The following is a 19,841-nucleotide window of genomic DNA, read 5'->3' as shown; positions in this document are numbered from 1 at the left end:
ATTTTTTGAGGCTTTAGAGAAAGCGACTGACACAATGAAAAAGGAAAAGTTGGTCCTTGTTGGGGATCTAAATAGTAGAGTAGGAAATGATTGTGAGACATACAAAAATATTTTGGGAAAATTTGGAGAAAAGAGCAAAGCTAATAATAATGGCAAATATCTGTTGGATTTCTGCTCAGGACATGGACTGGTTATTACTAACACCATGTTCCAACATAAAAATGTGCACAAATTCACATGGAGAGAAGAGGCCAGGAATAAGAAAAGTCTCATTGACTATGTTATTGTTGATAGTGATGTTTTCTCCCTGGTGCAGGACACCAGAGTGTACAGAGGATTTGAAATTGGAAGTGATCACTATTTAGTCTTGAGCAGGATAAAATTGAATTTCATATTGAAAAGAATAACATGTAAGAAAGTTTTAAAGCGAATAAAAGTTGAGCAGCTCTCAGATGTGAACTGTAGACTAAAATACAGAAATATTATTGAAAAGAAAATGAAAGAGTTTGAGAACAGGAATCAAACCTTGGAGATTCAGTGGCAAACTCTGAAGGAAACATTGATTGATTCTGCCAGAGAGGCATGTGGTGAGGTTGTGTGCAAAGATAAAAAAATCAGAACACCCTGGTGGACACAGGAAGTTAAAGAGGCAGTGAAAGAAAAGAAGAAAGCATATCAAAAGTTCCTGGCAAATAAGTCAGCTTTTACTCTTACAGAATACAGAGACAAATGTAAGAAAGCTAAACAGTGTGTAAAACTAGCTAAACAAAAGTCATGGGAGGACTTTGGCAAGAATATAGAAAATAAATATCAAGAAGGTGGCAAAATATTCTGGAGGTTGTTGAAGAAGCTTAGGAATGGAGGAAAGAGTGCTGTAAAAGGAATTAGAGATGATAAAGGTGAAATGAAAACAGGAGAAAAAGATATCCTTGAAGTATGGAGTAATTACTTTGAAAAACTGCTAAATGAAACAAGCAGTGATGACAGCACAGTGATAAAAAACACTGACCAGGCATGCAGTCAGGAATACATATCCATACTTGAAGTAGAAAAAGCCATCAAAGGCTTGAAATGTAGAAAGGCAGCAGGAGTAGATGATATTCGACCAGAAATGCTGAAGTATGGTGGTATAAGAGTCTTACAGTGGCTGCACTGCATAGTTCAGAAAGCCTGGACAGAGGGACGAATTCCCGATGATTGGAGTAGAGCTCTCATAGTACCCATATATAAAAAGGGAAATAAAACTGAATGTGAGAATTACAGAGGTATTTCCCTACTGAGTGTTCCTGGCAAGATCTATGCAAGTATACTTGAGAAACGGTTGAGAAGAATTGTGGAAGAAAAGCTTGGTGAAGAACAAGCTGGATTCAGGCCAAATAGAGGCTGTCAGGATCAGATCTTCACTTTACGACAAATAGTCGAGAAAGCATGGGAATATAACAAAGATCTGTATTTAAGTTTTGTCGATTTGGAAAAGGCATATGACAAGGTGCCAAGAGAGAAGCTATTCAATACGCTGCAGTTATATGGTGTCAATAGGGCATTATATCAAGCAATACTTAGTCTTTATTTGAGTTGTGAGTCAGCAGTTAGAATTGAAGGAAGTACAGGAAGATGGTTTAATGTTAAATATGGTGTGAGACAAGGATGTTCATTATCCCCTCTGTTATTCATTATCTATATGGATCACATTATGAAGGAATGTGGTATTAAACCTGATATCAAAATTGGAGATGTTAATGTCAGCTCTTTGCTTTATGCGGATGATGTTATACTTATAAATAAATCTGCTACAAGTCTGCAAGATTCTCTGACTAAATTGAATAGCTGTTGTAATAGATATGGTATGAAGGTCAGCAATAAAAAGACAAAGACAATGAAAATAGGCAGAATCATTGAAAATGTCAACTGTGTTGTGAATGGAGAACCTGTGGAACAAGTAAAACATTTCAGCTACTTAGGCACAATTTTTACTGAAGATGGTAAACTAAATATAGAAATAGACAACAGAATCAGCAAAGCTGGTATGGTGGGAAGTCAATTGAATAAATTCATATGGAATAAGAGAGAAATTAGTCGGAACACTAAATTAGCTGTATACAAGACTGTGTTCAAACCAATTTTAACTTATGGATCTGAGAGCTGGGTCAGAAGTAAAACACTTGACCAAAGACTAGAGACCGCAGATATGAGAGTCCTGAGAAAGATTAGAGGCGTGAACAGATGGCATCAATGGCAATATCATATTAAAAATGAGGATATTAGGAAAGAACTTGACATTGTCAGCATTCAGGAATGCGTTAGCAGAGCTAATCTCAGATGGTATGGTCACTTAAATAGAATGGGAGAGGAAAGATTAGCAAAACAAATGTTCTCTGCCAGGTTGGCAGGAAAACGACCCAGAGGAAGACCAAGATATAGGTGGATTGATACGGTACAAAGTGCCTTAGACGATAGAAATATAAGATCTGATAATGTTGGAGTCTTGACAAGTAACAGACTGATTTGGAGGAAAATTGTAGATAGGAAGTTAGTAATGATGTAATTTTTTCTTGTAGTACTGTCATATCCTGTACACCCCTTGAGGGTACATGGCAGGAATTTGATGATGATGATGATGATGATATATATATGATGACAAAATGATCATTGACTCGGTTAACATACATAGTTTTATGAAAAAATTGAATGACTAGAACCGAGATTTAATTAAAAAGGTCTTAATATAAACACACTACTAGTTTCGGCCTGTAACAGCCTTCTTCAGGTGACATTATAAAAGAAAAAACACTAAACATTGAGGGTTAAAAGACTATGAACAACATAGACAGTCTTTATACATAATTAACATGAAAACGTTGTAGTTGTATTTGAAGCTGTTCTTTCATTTGTTGCATTGTTGGGAGAGTGCGTGCTTGCTGCATCACGTGAACGCCAGTACATGATTACAGCTGAATGACTATCTGGGAGGTTGTAGCTTAAGTTGTTATTTAGATGAACAGGATTGAAGATGATTTCTCTCGATTCCTCAATTTTTCTCTCTATTTTGTCACTGCAACGGAAGATGTTTGTAGATTTTTCCCAGCAGACTTTGTCACTTTGGTTATCATCATTAGGATTAGCAGAGAAAAGGATATGACTTGATAATGCCCTTGCTCACTGTCTCTTGTAAGTAATGTCTCTCATGTGTTCTTCCATACGCATTTCGACAGATTTGTCTGTCTGCCCGAAATAAGGAATATCGCAGTCACATAATATTTTATATACGCCAGGGTATTTGAGTTGATGATGACAAGGTTTTGGGTGGCTAATTAAGGAACGGATCTTTGGAAGTGGAGTGAACAAGGTTCTGATATTGTATTTTTTTAGAACTTTTGCTAATTTATGTGAAACAGCACTTATGTAAGGAATAGATATATTGCTTTTGAATCTATTTGTTTCTTCTGAGTGATGTCTAGGAGGATTAAGAAGGAATTTGTTAATGATTTTCTTGGAATATCCATTAACTTCGGAAGACGTTTTCAGATGGTTTATTTCTGTAAGCAGTTCATTTGGATCATCAAGAAGAGAACGGGCTCTATGTCCCAAGGTGGAAATTATTCCAAGCTTATGAGGAGGGAAATGATGGGACTGACTGTGCAGATATCTGTTGGTATGTGTAGGTTTTCTATATATCGATATTTTTAGTTTACCAGAAGAGCGAGTCAGTTTGACATCAAGAAAAGGCAAGGAATTATCCGTTTCAAGCTCAGCAGTAATCTTAATACTTTGATGTCGGCTATTGAGATGTTCGAGGAAAACCATAAGGGATTCATGTCCATGGCTCCAAACAATGAAGACATCATCCACATAACGTTTCCAAACTTTAGGTGTTAAAATAAAGGAAGAGATAGCCTTGGTTTCAAAATCTTCTAAGTAAATATTTGCAAGAACCGGAGATAAAGGATTACCCATAGTCAGTCCATGATTTTGTTTGTATATATTATCTTGAAATTTGAAGTAACCGGACCTGATGCAATGTGTAAGCAAGGCTAACATTTTTTTGGATAACTTGTCCTTGAGTAATGTTAGGACTTCATCTGTTGGGACATTAGTGAACAAAGAAGTTATGTCCAAGCTAGCCATGATGTCATTTTCATCAACTGTAATATCCTTGACGTATGTAACAAATTCCGTAGTGTTCTTGATAAAGGATGGTGATTTCCCTGAAAAACTTTTGAGGTATTTGGCAAGGTATTTTGAAAGATTGTATGTAGGAGAATCGATACCTTCTACAATTGGGCGTAATGGGGTGTTCTCTTTATGGATTTTAGGAACACCATATATGCGAGGAATTAACGGATGGAGAGAGCGTAGAGATAAACGGACGTTTCGGGATAATTCAGTTGTTGTTTTTAATAAGTTGTTTGTACGATTTTGAAGTTCACGAGTTGGATCTCTCTCTCAAGTATTGAGTAGGTATCATTATGTAGTAATTCAATCATTTTATTCTTGTAATCTTCGGAGTTCAGGATGACTGTTGCATTTCCTTTATCTGCAGGGAGGATGATTATATCTCTGTTGTTTTTTAAACTTTTAATAGCTTTGCATTCAGTTGAAGTAATGTTGTCTGCAGGTGGTTTTGCGTTATTGATAATAAAGATTGATTCAATACGTAGAAGGTTTGCATCTTGTGGAGGGAGAAAAGAAGCAGCTTTTTCTATTTTTGTAAGTAGTGTCTCCTTTGGTATTAATTTTCGAGAAGGAATGAAGTTTAGACCTTTACTAAGGACGCTTTGTTCTACATCTGAAAGTATGTAGGAGGATTTGTTGATAACGACTTTGTCAATATTGATGTGTGGTTTTGAGTTCCTATTATTTTGTAATCTCTTTAACGTTTCAAATTTTCTTATAAGATTTACTTTGTTATTGTATTGTATTCTTGCTGCTTGAGATTCACAGTATGTATTAAAGGTATGCCAACTTTCATTATCTAGAGATTCTTCCAGTATTTCAGCTATGGTTCTTTTTTTATTGAAAAGAAAAGCGAGAGTGCGTTTAGTATCCAATATCAATAGCCGACATCAAAGTATTAAGTTTACTGCTGAGCTTGAAATGGATAATTCCTTGCCTTTTCTTGATGTCAAACTGACTCGCTCTTCTGGTAAACTAAAAATATCGATATATAGAAAACCCACACATACCAACAGATATCTGCACAGTCAGTCCCATCATTTCCCTCCTCATAAGCTTGGAATAATTTCCACCTTGGGACATAGAGCCCGTTCTCTTCTTGATGATCCAAATGAACTGCTTACAGAAATAAACCATCTGAAAACGTCTTTCGAAGTTAATGAATATTCCAAGAAAATCATTAACAAATTCCTTCTTAATCCTCCTAGACATCACTCAGAAGAAACAAATAGATTCAAAAGCAATATATCTATTCCTTACATAAGTACTGTTTCACATAAATTAGCAAAAGTTCTAAAAAAATACAATATCAGAACCTTGTTCACTCCACTTCCAAAGATCATCATCATCATCATCAAATTCCTGCCATGTACCCTCAAGGGGTGTACAGGATATGACAGTACTACATGAAAAAATTACATCATTACTAATTTCCTATCTACAATTTTCCTCCAAATCAGTCTGTTACTTGTCAAGACTCCAACATTATCAGATCTTATATTTCTATCGTCTAAGGCACTTTGTACCGTATCAATCCACCTATATCTTGGTCTTCCTCTGGGTCGTTTTCCTGCCAACCTGGCAGAGAACACTTGTTTTGCTAATCTTTCCTCTCCCATTCTATTTAAGTGACCATACCATCTGAGATTAGCTCTGCTAACGCATTCCTGGATGCTGACAATGTCAAGTTCTTTCCTAATATCCTCATTTTTAATATGATATTGCCATTGATGCCATCTGTTCACGCCTCTAATCTTTCTCAGGACTCTCATATCTGCGGTTTCTAGTCTTTGGTCAAGTGTTTTACTTCTGACCCAGCTCTCAGATCCATAAGTTAAAATTGGTTTGAACACAGTCTTGTATACAGCTAATTTAGTGTTCCGACTAATTTCTTTCTTATTCCATATGAATTTATTCAATTGACTTCCCACGATACCAGCTTTGCTGATTCTGTTGTCTATTTCTATATTTAGTTTACCATCTTCAGTAAAAATTGTGCCTAAGTAGCTGAAATGTTTTACTTGTTCCACAGGTTCTCCATTCACAACACAGTTGACATTTTCAATGATTCTGCCTATTTTCATTGTCTTTGTCTTTTTATTGCTGACCTTCATACCATATCTATTACAACAGCTATTCAATTTAGTCAGAGAATCTTGCAGACTTGTAGCGGATTTATTTAGAAGTATAACATCATCCGCATAAAGCAAAGAGCTGACATTAACATCTCCAATTTTGATATCAGGTTTAATACCACATTCCTTCATAATGTGATCCATATAGATAATGAATAACAGAGGGGATAATGTACATCCTTGTCTCACACCAGATTTAACATTAAACCATCTTCCTGTACTTCCTTCAATTCTAACTGCTGACTCACAACTCAAATAAAGACTAAGTATTGCTTGATATAATGCCCCATTGACACCATATAACTGCAGCGTATTGAATAGCTTCTCTCTTGGCACCTTGTTATATGCCTTTTCCAAATCGACAAAACTTAAATACAGATCTTTGTTATATTCCCATGCTTTCTCGACTATTTGTCGTAAAGTGAAGATCTGATCCTGACAGCCTCTATTTGGCCTGAATCCAGCTTGTTCTTCACCAAGCTTTTCTTCCACAATTCTTCTCAACCGTTTCTCAAGTATACTTGCATAGATCTTGCCAGGAACACTCAGTAGGGAAATACCTCTGTAATTCTCACATTCAGTTTTATTTCCCTTTTTATATATGGGTACTATGAGAGCTCTACTCCAATCATCGGGAATTCGTCCCTCTGTCCAGGCTTTCTGAACTATGCAGTGCAGCCACTGTAAGACTCTTATACCACCATACTTCAGCATTTCTGGCCGAATATCATCTACTCCTGCTGCCTTTCCACATTTCAAGCCTTTGATGGCTTTTTCTACTTCAAGTATGGATATGTATTCCTGACTGCATGCCTGGTCAGTGTTTTTTATCACTGTGCTGTCATCACTGCTTGTTTCATTTAGCAGTTTTTCAAAGTAATTACTCCATACTTCAAGGATATCTTTTTCTCCTGTTTTCATTTCACCTTTATCATCTCTAATTCCTTTTACAGCACTCTTTCCTCCATTCCTAAGCTTCTTCAACAACCTCCAGAATATTTTGCCACCTTCTTGATATATATTTTCTATATTCTTGCCAAAGTCCTCCCATGACTTTTGTTTAGCTAGTTTTACATACTGTTTAGCTTTCTTACATTTGTCTCTGTATTCTGTACGAGTAAAAGCTGACTTATTTGCCAGGAACTTTTGATATGCTTTCTTCTTTTCCTTCACTGCCTCTTTAACTTCCTGTGTCCACCAGGGAGTTCTCATTTTTTTATCTTTGCACACAACCTCACCACATGCCTCTCTGGCAGAATCAATCAATGTTTCCTTCAGAGTTTGCCACTGAATCTCCAAGGTTTGATTCCTGTTCTCAAACTCTTTCATTTTCTTTTCAATAATATTTCTGTATTTTAGTCTACAGTTTACATCTGAGAGCTGCTCAACTTTTATTCGCTTTAAAACTTTCTTACATGTTATTCTTTTCAATATGAAATTCAATTTTATCCTGCTCAAGACTAAATAGTGATCACTTCCAATTTCAAATCCTCTGTACACTCTGGTGTCCTGCACCAGGGAGAAAACATCACTATCAACAATAACATAGTCAATGAGACTTTTCTTATTCCTAGCCTCTTCTCTCCATGTGAATTTGTGCACATTTTTATGTTGGAACATGGTGTTAGTAATAACCAGTCCATGTCCTGAGCAGAAATCCAACAGATATTTGCCATTATTATTAGCTTTGCTCTTTTCTCCAAATTTTCCCAAAATATTTTTATATGTCTCACAATCATTTCCTACTCTACTATTTAGATCCCCAACAAGGACCAACTTTTCCTTTTTCATTGTGTCAGTTGCTTTTTCTAAAGCCTCAAAAAATTCCTCCACTTCTACCTTAGTAGAACCTTCTGTGGGACCATAGGCACAAATAAGTCTCATTGTCCAGTTCCCCATTCTCATATTTGCCCACATTACTCTACTTGAGACTGACTGCCATTCAAGAAGATTAGCCTCGTATTTTGTGTTGAATACTATGGCTACTCCTTCTTTTCCTTGATTGTTATTGCCTGAATCCGTTCCTTAATTAGCCACCCAAAACCTTGTCATCATCAACTCAAATACCCTGGCGTATATAAAATATTATGTGACTGCGATATTCCTTATTTCGGGAGACAGACAAATCTGTCGAAATGCGTATGGAAGAACACATGAGAGACATTACTTACAAGAGACAGTGAGCAAGGGCATTATCAAGTCATATCCTTTTCTCTGCTAATCCTAATGATGATAACCAAAGTCACAAAGTCTGCTGGGAAAAATCTACAAACATCTTCCGTTGCAGTGACGAAATAGAAAGAAAAATTGAGGAATCGAGAGAAATCATCTTCAATCCTGTTCATCTAAATAACAACTTAAGCTACAACCTCCCAGATAGTCATTCAGCTGTAATCATGTACTGGCGTTCACGTGATGCAGCAAGCACGCACTCTCCCAACAATGCAACAAATGAAAGAACAGCTTCAAATACAACTACAACGTTTTCATGCTAATTATGTATAAAGACTGTCTATGTTGTTCATAGTCTTTTAACCCTCAATGTTTAGTGTTTTTTCTTTTATAATGTCACCTGAAGAAGGCTGTTACAGGCCGAAACTAGTAGTGTGTTTATATTAACACCTTTTTAATTAAATCTCGGTTCTAGTCATTCAATTTTTTCATAAATATATATATATATATATAAAAACGAAGAAAAAATCAATCAATCATTGTTTGATATCAATTTTCTAGTATATAGCACTTGCTATTTTCTGGTTTACCAGTTATTATTGTTATTATTACCATCCTTCATGGAGTCGACAGACTCATCATGGGAGGTTCATTCAACTGGCAACATATTTATCATATAGAATCTTAAAATCCTTAACACTCCTTGCATTAACAACACATGGTAATGCATTCCATTCACTCACAATTCTCCATGTCATCCATGCAGCTAGCCTAGTGGCTGTGTGCTTCGCAACCATATGCCTGGGGAAGGAGAGTCCTAGGTTTGATTCCTGTTGGTGACGTGAGAAGCTGAAGGATCTTCCTCAGCCATAGCCAAGTTAGCCGATCTTGGGCATGGACAGTAGGTTTTTTCTCCAGTTTATCCTAGGGTTTTTCATCCTGCAAGGCAGGCAAACCTGCCTTGAGAACTCAACACTACAGGACATAGGATACACCGGGACCTAGGGCTGACCACCTTATCCTGTGAATGATTTGAGGTCCGATGATTAATAAACCCTTGACACTGCAAGGTAACAGAGGTTAAAAAGAAGATGAGATGAATCTTAAAGTCCTTAACACTCCTTGCATTAACAACACATTCTGGTAATGCATTCTATTCACTGACAATTCTCCATATAAAAAATCTACTCCTCACACTCTTCTTCATCACACTTTTACATAACTTCCAGGAATGACCTCTGGTTCTTCCCCTTTCACCTTGTACTCTTTTTATAATCCCCTCTGGATTAATCTGATACAATCCTCTCACTAACTTAAACATCTCTATCATATCACCTCGCTTCCTGCTATCCACCAAACTCTGCAATCCACATCTCTTCACCCTCTCTCTCCATAGCCAGCATTCCAAACTCCTGATATTGTCTTAGTCATTCGTCTCATGACACCTCCAATGTCTCCACATCACATTGAAAACCAGGTGACCAGATCTGAGCACAATAGTCCAAGTGTGGTCTGACCAGTGCCTTATACAGTGGCACAACCATATCCTTATCCTTGCATGTTAGAGCACTTCTTATCATAGCAGCACTACGATGTGCAACCTTTGCAACCCTAGCAATATGCCTTCTAAACTTCAGTCTACTGTCAACCATCACTCCCAAATCTCTAATCTCATCCACTTCCTGCAGTACAGCACCATCAATATAGTATGCAGCCTTGCATTTCTGCACTCTGAAATGCAACACCTTGCACTTATTGATATTAAAACTACAACCCCATTCTTTTGTCCAAGTAAAAAGTCTATTTTAATCTTCCTGAACAAGTTCAGCATCAGCAGCGCTACTTATAATTCTTCCGAACTTTGCATCATCAGCAAATAACTGAAGATCCTCAGTCAGTCCACATGATTATCATTATCATCATAACACTAATTATGGATATAGACCATATTGGTCTGTTCTGGTTTCACGGTTTACCAGTTATTGTATTCATTTTGTGTTTTATGCCTCATTTATATTATCATTATTATTACTACCCAAGACCCCGTGGAGTCAAAGACTCATCTACGAGGTCCTTTTATCATACGCACAGCTTATCATACCATGCTTTAAACACACTCAAATTCTCTTCAGACATCGCACTCTCAGGCAAGCATTCCAATCATTCACAATACTGCATGAAAAAACCTGCTTCTCACTCCACTACTTGCACCCTCTTTATACAGTTTCTAGTGATGACATCTGGTTCTCCCCCTGATCTCCCACTATTTCCTATAGAACCTCTCCAGCATTGATCCTATAACAACCCCTTACTAACTTGTAGGTCTCTATCATATCTCCCCTCTTTCTCCTGTCCACTAAGCTCTGTAAGTTGCATCTTTTCAATCTTTCCTCATACTCAACATTCCAGAGAGGTAGTTTCAAAGTTTCCAACATCTCTTCATCCTTCTGAAAACCAGGTGACCAAATCTGGGCACAATAGTCCATGTGTGGCCTAATCAAAGCCTTATACAATGGAACAAGAATCTCCTTACTTCTACAAGTCAGTGTGTCCTCTGCATCATTTCCAGAAGCCTTTGTGTTGTCTTCACAATTTTGGCCATGTGTCCCCTAAATTTCAGATCCGTATCCACTATCACCCCCAGATCTTTTATTTCCTCCACCTTGGACAATATATTCTCACCAAGCATAAATTCTGCATCCCATTTTTGTTTTCTATTTTAAAACTAAATTTTAAAACCTTACATTTTGCAACATTGAACTCTCACATCCCCATTCTCGTGCCCAATCACTCAATTCATTCAAGTCGTCTTGTAAGGCCACAACATCTCTGATCTTCATGGTTCGTCCCAACTTTACATCATCTGCAAACAACTGAATATCTCTATCCAAATCTTCACCAATATCATTAATATACAAGTTAAACAGCAATGGCCCTAAAACAGACCCCAAGGCACACCACTAGTAACTTTCTTTTTCCTGGATATTGCTCCCCCATACACAACTTGTTGATACCTATCAGATAGCCAGTCGCCAATCCAATGCACCAATCTAATATCCAACCCCATCCTCTCTAGTTTGACTGTCAACTTATCATGTGGTAATCTATCAAAAGTCTTTACGAAATCTAAGTATATTACTGTGTATCCTTCTCCTCTGTCCATGGAATCAGTCACCTTATTGTAATAAGTAAGTAGATTACTAAAACATGACCTCTCTTTAGCAAATTCATACTAAAGAGGGTATCTTTAGTATGAAATTACCATCAAAGATAATACCATTGTTGTCAACCAAATTCTGGATCCTAGTTCTCACAAGCTCCTCCAACAACTTAACGACAACGTTTGAGTTCTATCACCTCCTTTATGAAGTGCCACAATCTTGCCCTCCTTCCACTCCTTAGGAACTTGACCCAGTACAAGATTCGTATTAAAAAATATATGTCAAGGCTGGCATTAACACCCTGGCACATTCCTTCAGAATACATGGTGATATATTATAAAGTCCCACAGCCTTATTTACATCTAGTTTGCTCAACTCCCCATACATCTCTTGCTCACTTACAGTCAGTTTCTCTTCCTCATTATCAACTGCTCTCAATCTCTCGAAGTCACATTCACAAGATCGAAAGACTTTTATGAACTGCTCATTAAGTATCTCCACCACACCTTCTGCAACAGCTGTCTTTATACCATTCTCTCCAATCAATGTAATCTTTCCATAATCATTCTTTCGTTTGCTGGCTACATATCAAAAGAACTCCTTAGGATTCTTTTTGGCATTATTAGCTAACTGCTGTTCATTCCTCTCTTTAGCTACCCTCACCAACCAAGTCACCCTCCTTGCCTGGTCTTTGTAGTCCTCATGGAATTGGTTATTTCCACTTCTCTTATACCACCTCCATAATGCCCTTTTTCTCTGTATCTCATGCTTAATCTCTTTATTCATCCATTTCACACCTACCTTATTTAACTTTCTCACCCTTGGAATACATTGACATTGCATCTACTAGATAGTTTTTGAAAATTCTCCAAGCTGCATTGATCTCTTTTCCAGCTAACTTCTCATTCCACGCTACACCTTCAAGCTGTCTCCTGAGCTCTTCATAATCACCTCCCCCCTCCCCGTAGTTCCACATATACCCTTTTCTTACAGAGGTCCTCACATTGCTGGCAACCACTCAGGTAATCTCATGGTCACTCTCACCAGTTGGTGGATGATTGACACTTTATTTATAATTACATCCTCTTATGAGATGACCAAATCCTCAATCCTCGTGTGCCTTCTGTTACATACTGTCTGAGGTAGTTATCCCTCAAAAACTCGAGAAACTCATTTTCTTTACTTCCAATTGCTATCTCATCATTGCAGTCTATATTGCCATAATTAAAATAACCCATAATGATCACTCTTTTCTTATTTGCTTGGCTAATTTGATGATACATTTCATAGTCACTACCATCCACATTTCCTGGTCTATAACATCCCACCAAGTATTTGATTCCATTCACCTCTCTCTCTCTCACCATACTGCCTCAAAACCACTGGCACTATTTCCATCTTGCATCTCTACTTTGTATAGACATAACTCTTTCTCTAACATCAATAGCACTCCCCCTCCCTTTTTACTCCTTCTATCCTCACGAAACACGCCATACCCTTCAATCTCTATTCCTGTCAGGATGTCATCCTCTTCCAACCATGCTTCACTTATTCTGACTATCTTTGGGTGAACAGACTCTATTGGTGCAACCATTTCATCTGCCTTGTTTCTTGCACTTCTAGCATTTGTATACAAACACAACAGCTCATTCCTGAATCTACAGCTAGTTCCACTGATACCACTCATTCGATGTGATCTCTCCATGCTCGACTGGAGCCATTTCCCTTTCTGCTTATTCATTTTAGAACCCTCTTCAATTCCAACTGTTTCCTCTTGATCCCAGGTCATTACATTCCTTTCCTATTTTCACATGCTCTCACATCCTCTTGGAGTATCCACCTTTCTCATGCTGTGTACCCCTGTCCACCCTGAGCCTCCCCGTTTCCCTGTTCATCTTGCACACCCTTTCTCTCATTTTCCATACTCATTCCACTTACTTCCTCATTCATAACCACCTCTTCAATCTCTCCTGTCATACTCTCCTGCTCTTCCACATCACTTCCCACTTGATCTGATTCATTCGCTGTACTCCTCTACCTTCTAGCAGCATTCTCTCCAAGCAATTCACACCATAACCACAGTCCATCACTCTCAAATGCAGTCCATCGCTCTCATACAGTTTACTTCGTCCTTCAAACTCATTCAACACATTAACAAATTGTTCTCCCCTCTCCTCACACATTTTAGCCAATATCATTCATAATCCTTGCTCTCTGCCTCATCTCACCACAGTCATACTTAGGCAACACTCTTACTACCCTTCCTGTCACACTGTTCTCTTTTATCTGTCTAAACAGCCTCCTGATATCCATTCTGACATGCTCTTTGTCCTCTGTCAAGTCATTCGTACCTATTAAATTTGCTATAGAATGATGATGCTTATATATATAAGAGCTACACTGTTGCAAACATCACTAAACTTTGTTCCTTTGAAAATTATGGGTTTGCTGCAGTGAGATTACTGTATATGAGTTGCCTTTAAAAGCATGTGTTATATGATGTGAGACTAGATCATATGTATGAAGATTGGTAAAGAAATTAATGTAAATGTCTTAAGGAAAAAAGGATCAGTAATACATTTGAACATGGATGTTGACTTGCTTTTAAAAACACCATGTAACATTGATATGAATATTTGAATTAAATGTCAAGATTCATGAGCATTGATTAATTTTTTTATATAAAGCTTATAATGCTATAATAGCTATATACTTTTTAAGAGGGAAAAAATATTTTCCTCTCTATAACTTGCTTTCCTTTCTATTTTTTTTTTTTTTTTTTGGCAGACTTCTCCAGCAAGTCCACTTATATATGTTCTTCTTCACAAAATATTTCGTCAGCAGTCTATTGGTGAACTTAAAAAAACAGCAAGGGAAGAATGCAATATGGATGATGATGAATTTCAGGTAACAATTACAAAATAGCTTATTTTAACCAACTGTTGTGTGAAATGCGATATTTGTCTTAGCTGTATGTGTTAGTGATTGCATGCAATAATGGGATTCCCAGTGAAGCAAGAAACAATGATTGTAATATATTGATATCTTTTGTAGATGGCACAGTTATATAATTTATAACCATGTTAAGAAAATGATATTAAATCTATCAGAAATGGTGGGAGTGAGTTCTTTTCACTATGGGTAGATAATTTTATCCTCTTAAACCACTGTTCCAGCCATGAAGTGTTTTTACATCAATAAATACATGGATGCAAAGAATGTTATAATATTTACAAGAAATTGTACTCTTGTTTTAATCTTTCCCAAATATAAACAAACAGTTTGCATGAAGTATCTTCACTCCTAGTCTACTTGTATATAGAGGCTATTGACTTCACATCAATTGCCTCATTATACCATAATGCAAAAACATTATGGGAAAGACCACTACCCAAACTGGTTTTGACCTTTATTGAAGTCTTATCAGTGGACACAGGAAGATATGAAGATTAAATCAATATATAGAAGTCATACATTTTCTATATACAAGTACGGTAATCTGCCATTTAGTAGACCCTTCAATTATCAGAACACCATGTTCTGATGATTAAAGGGTTGGATAATAAGTGCAGTTACATTGTGCTCTACAAGTCAGTTGATATGCAAGGGTTGGCTAATTGATGAGCCATTGTTTTGAAGGTTAGATAAATGGTACATTATTGTAGTAAAATGATGTGTGTAGTTATGGCTATTAAATAACGAGACTGGTTGCAGAAATGTGGTTTGTTATTACAATTGTACAACTTAATTGTTATCCCTTTCGACATACTCCTCTATCTATATACTTTTGCACACGAATTTTCCATTATTGGAAGCAGTGCTGCAAGTCATCAGGTGTTATCTGCTTCAGTAGTGCTGCCATTTTCTCCTTTACCTCATCCACTGACTGAAAATGGGTGCTCTTCAATGCAGATTTCAACTTTGTAAAAACATAAATGATGCATGGAGCTAAGTATGGCAAGTAAGATGGATGGTCCAACACTGGGGTCTACTTATCAGCCAGATACTGCTTTACAGACAGTGCACTGTGGGTTGGAGCATTGTCCCGATTGACAATCCAAGCGTTATTCTTCCTCACTCGTTCTCTCAGCTTGGTCAGAACCTCAAGGTAATGATGTTGGTTAACTGTTTGACCCTCTGGTACCCATTCAACCATTACCACGCCATTGATATATAAAAAAAAAAAAACTATCAGCATTGCCTTCAGTTTTGACTTGCTCATTCTTGCTCTTTTCATTCTCAGTGACGTGGGAGTTTTCCAGTTCATCGATTGTCTCTTTGTTTCTGGATCGTATTGGAAAATCCATGTCTCATCACATGAGATATGGATTCAATTTCACAAGGAATTTGAGATTAATGCATTACTCGAGTTTAACGTTAGACATTATTCCCCCAAGGTAACTTCACACATGTTTCTTTTATAACTGCCTACAGACTAACTACAAGCGATAGTGAATGATGCTTATCTCAACTGCTTCTAGAACCTTCGTTTCATTCACGGAGCAAGCGCATCCCACTGCTACGAGTACACGATTCATAGCACGCCTTGTCTTGTTATTTAATAGCTACACCTTGCATCATTAAATACTCTGAAATAGAAAAAAATGTGTATCACTGCATTAATAAATATTCCAGATCAGAAATAGTTGTAGAAAGTTTGGGTTAAAAGTGTGATACATGAGAAGAAATTATATTCTTGTTTGAATATTTTTCCCAAATGTAAGTGAATAAGTTTGCGTATTATATTTTCACAATATTTTCTACTTGTATATGTTGAGGTTGTTATCATCACATCAATTGCTTCATCAGTGTAACCCACTGGTAAAATTTTCTAAACTATCTCTGATCCGCAGTGTTTAATAGCATGTTGATATGCATTTTTTTACTTATAAAAAATGTAGGATTGATTAAACTTTGGCATCTTCCTGGAGTTTGGGCCCCTCCATGAGATCTCAATAAAGGTTGAATCCAGTCCAAGTAGTGCACTTTCCATTAATGGTAATGCATTATTATTATTATCATTAACATACCTCGAGGGTGTGAGACTCATCATAGGAGGCCTCACTCTCATATGCACAGCTCATCATACCTCGACTTAATGCATTCACTGTCCCTGCACTCACCCACCACTCTCCATGCAAAAAATCTATATCATTTCCACATCATTCCAATAATCTGCTGTGTTGTCCTCACAATTTTGCCAAAATGTCCATGAAATTTCATGTCCCTATGCACCATCACCCCCAGATCTTTCATCTCCATCTTCTCTAAAATATCCCCACAAATCTTGCACTCTGTATCCAATCTTTGCTTCTCAAATTTTAAACATCACACTTTGTGTACATTAAACTGTGATCCCCACATTCTCACCCATTCAGATAGTCTGTTTAGGTCCTCTTGCAAAACTACATCTGCCCTAATTCTCATAATGCTCCCCAACTTTGCATCATCTGCAAACATTGGAAAAGGCTTAAATCACCATTTAAGCCTTTTCCAATGTCATTTACGTACAATTTAAACAACAACGATCCCAAAATAGACTCCTGGGGCATTCTGCTAGTGACTTTCCTCTTCAGGGATATCACTCTGCCATACAACCTGCTGATATCTATCAGACAGCCAATTTCCGATCCAATGCACTAATCTACTATCCAGTTCCAATTTAATGATAGTTTGTCATGTGGTAGTCTATTAAAAGCCTTTGCAAAATCTAAATATATTACTGTATATGCATCCCTCTTGTCCAATGTATTCGTCACTTTGTTATAATAAATAAGCAGATTGCTAAAACATGATCTTCATTTAGCAAACCCATACTTTCCATTAAAGAGAATTCTACTGCTGTCAACCTAGTTCTGAATCCTTGTCTTCACTAGCAGAAAAGCAGAATGGCCTATAATTCGAAGCTTTAGTCTTATCACCCCTTTATGAAGTGGAACAGTTTGCCATCTTTCGATTCCTTTGGGGCTTGGGCTAATCTAATAATTATGTTAACAATGTACATTAAAGCTGTGAACTTCCTGGAACATTCCCTCAAGACACGTGGTGATATACCATCAAGTCTAATGGCCTCATTGATATCAAGTTTCCTCATATACTTCCTGCTGACTCACCATGATTGGTTTCTTCCCCCATTCCCACTGCTCTCAAGTTCTGCATTATACAATAATAAGGATGGAATACTTTAATAAACTGCTCATTAAAGACCTACTATATCCTCTTGGATATAGTAGATGTGTTCCTTTATCATTCTCCCATTATCACTGACCAATCATCCTCCCATAATCATTCTTCCTACTACTGGCCACATATTGAAAAAACTCCCTAGGATTTTTTTTAACACCATTTGCTAATTTCGCTAAATGAGTCACCTCCCTTGCTTGCTCTTTGTACTCCTCATATAACTGATCATCTCATCTTGTGCAGCCTCCACAATGCCTTTTTCTTCCAGATTGCATGCTTCACTTCTCAATCATCCGTTTTGCACCTCATTACGGAATATTGAGGCCATTGATGTGAAGTTAACAACTTCTATATACAAGTAGAAATAGTCATGCAGTTACTTCATGCACATACTTTGTTTGCTTACGCTTGGGTAAACTTATTTTTTAAAATTGTTTTACTTTTTTTTAATTGTCAAGTATAATATTATGTAATGGACATTGTTTGATTACCTGTAATCGTTTAACTAATTAAGCATTTTATTCTGTTACCGATGTTTAAATATTATAGTTTTCTGATTTTAACATCTTAATTTATAAATCCCCCTCCCCCTTAACCTAGTAAAGCTAACAAATATTAAGTTTTTATTGTTTACATATGCTAATTTTGCTGCATCTTTGATGTGAATTTGGATTACATGTGTCTTAGAAATTAGAATACAATTAAGTTGGCAATGTTCTAAATGCGTAGCCATCTCATTTGTTTGATATCTGAGTGGATAACAGGGCACACCATGAGGTTTAGGTTTGGAGTTAGGAGTTATTCTCGTCGAAAGTGTTAGACATTGGTTATGCATTTTTAACTAAGTAATTTAAGGAAATTACAATGTCACTAGGATATACATTAAAATAAATTTTAATATACTTCAATATTTCAGCAACGTTGCCATTTTCAAGAAACTTAAGAACAAGACACGTGCACGCATGCACAACAAACAGTAAATGAGGAAGAAGCAGGAAGCTATCATTTCTCCTAAAGTCCTGATGGTGCCCCCTAGCGGGCAATGTTGGTATTCTTGGGCAATTGGGCTGAAGGTCTTCTGATGTAGGTTTCCCAAATTTGAGGCAGTCTCATACAGCCAAATTTGTTGAGGTTCAGATTGTTTCTTAGGGCTGAAGCTGATTCCATGAAAAGCCTTTCATACTTGTATTTACTACGGTGTATACTATTGTGGCTTTCTTCCACTGTATTCTATTGCAGGTATCCAGCGCATGGTCAGCAAGACCAGAGAGGCTGTGCTGGTGAAACCGGATGTAGTCCTTGTGTTCTGAAATTCTGATATTGGCTGTCCTGCCTGTTTGGCCAAAGTAGGACAGCTTACAGCTGCAAGGGACCTGGTATACACCAGGTTGGTCTAAGGAGTGGGGGAGGTTGGTCTTTAGTAGAGCGGATAAGGGATGCCAATTTTTTATATGGTCTGTAACAAGAAGTTATGTTTTTTTAGGGTTTTTGTAATTTTTTCCGAGGTGCCTTGGATATACGGTATGGTGATGGATTTAGAGTAATCCTTGTTGTGAGGGGGGTTGTGGTTTACTGGTTTAAATATTTTTTGGGGGCAGTCATTGGCTGAGAAAGTGTTGAGAATGTGGTTTAGTTCTGTGGTTGGGGCATTGTCATTTGAACAGATATGTTTAGCCCTGTTGTGTAGTGTCTTAATGACTCCATATTGTTGCGACGAGGGGTGGTGGGATTGTTGGTGAATGTATCTGCCTGTATGGGTGTGTTTTCTATAGACTGAGAAAACCAAGGTTCCATCAGGCTGGCGGGTGACTAGTGTGTCTAAGAAAGGAAGGCAGTTTTTTTTTTCTTCTTCCAGGGCGAATTTGATTCTGGGGTGTTGGTTGTTTATATGTGTTAGGAAGGAGAGGAGTGCATCAGGTGCACTCTAGTCTTGCTGACCATGTGCTGGATACCTGCCATAGAATACAGTGGAAGAAAGCCACGATAGTACACCGTAGTAAATACAAGTATGAAAGGC

At 37.3% G+C, this 19,841-nt stretch overlaps 1 protein-coding gene across 3 annotated transcripts in view; it reads left to right on the top strand.

The window, feature by feature from the left end:
* DppIII (dipeptidyl peptidase 3) overlaps positions 1-19,841 on the top strand; it is a 364,629-nt gene that overhangs the window by 18,580 nt on the left and 326,208 nt on the right. For all 3 annotated transcript variants that reach the window (XM_090398644.1, XM_090398641.1, XM_090398643.1), the window contains exon 3: positions 14,429-14,548. In XM_090398644.1, the coding sequence (XP_090254770.1) occupies positions 14,429-14,548 (120 nt within the window). The remainder of the gene's footprint in view (positions 1-14,428; positions 14,549-19,841) is intronic.

Source organism: Typopeltis vanoorti, chromosome 10 (assembly GCF_054136105.1).
Source record: "Typopeltis vanoorti isolate ZY-2024b chromosome 10, IOZ_Tvanoo_1.0, whole genome shotgun sequence".
NCBI classification, from domain to species: domain Eukaryota; kingdom Metazoa; phylum Arthropoda; class Arachnida; order Uropygi; family Thelyphonidae; genus Typopeltis; species Typopeltis vanoorti.
The sequence above is the reverse complement of the archived record's forward strand: the minus strand, read 5'-3'. Positions and strand labels throughout refer to the sequence as shown.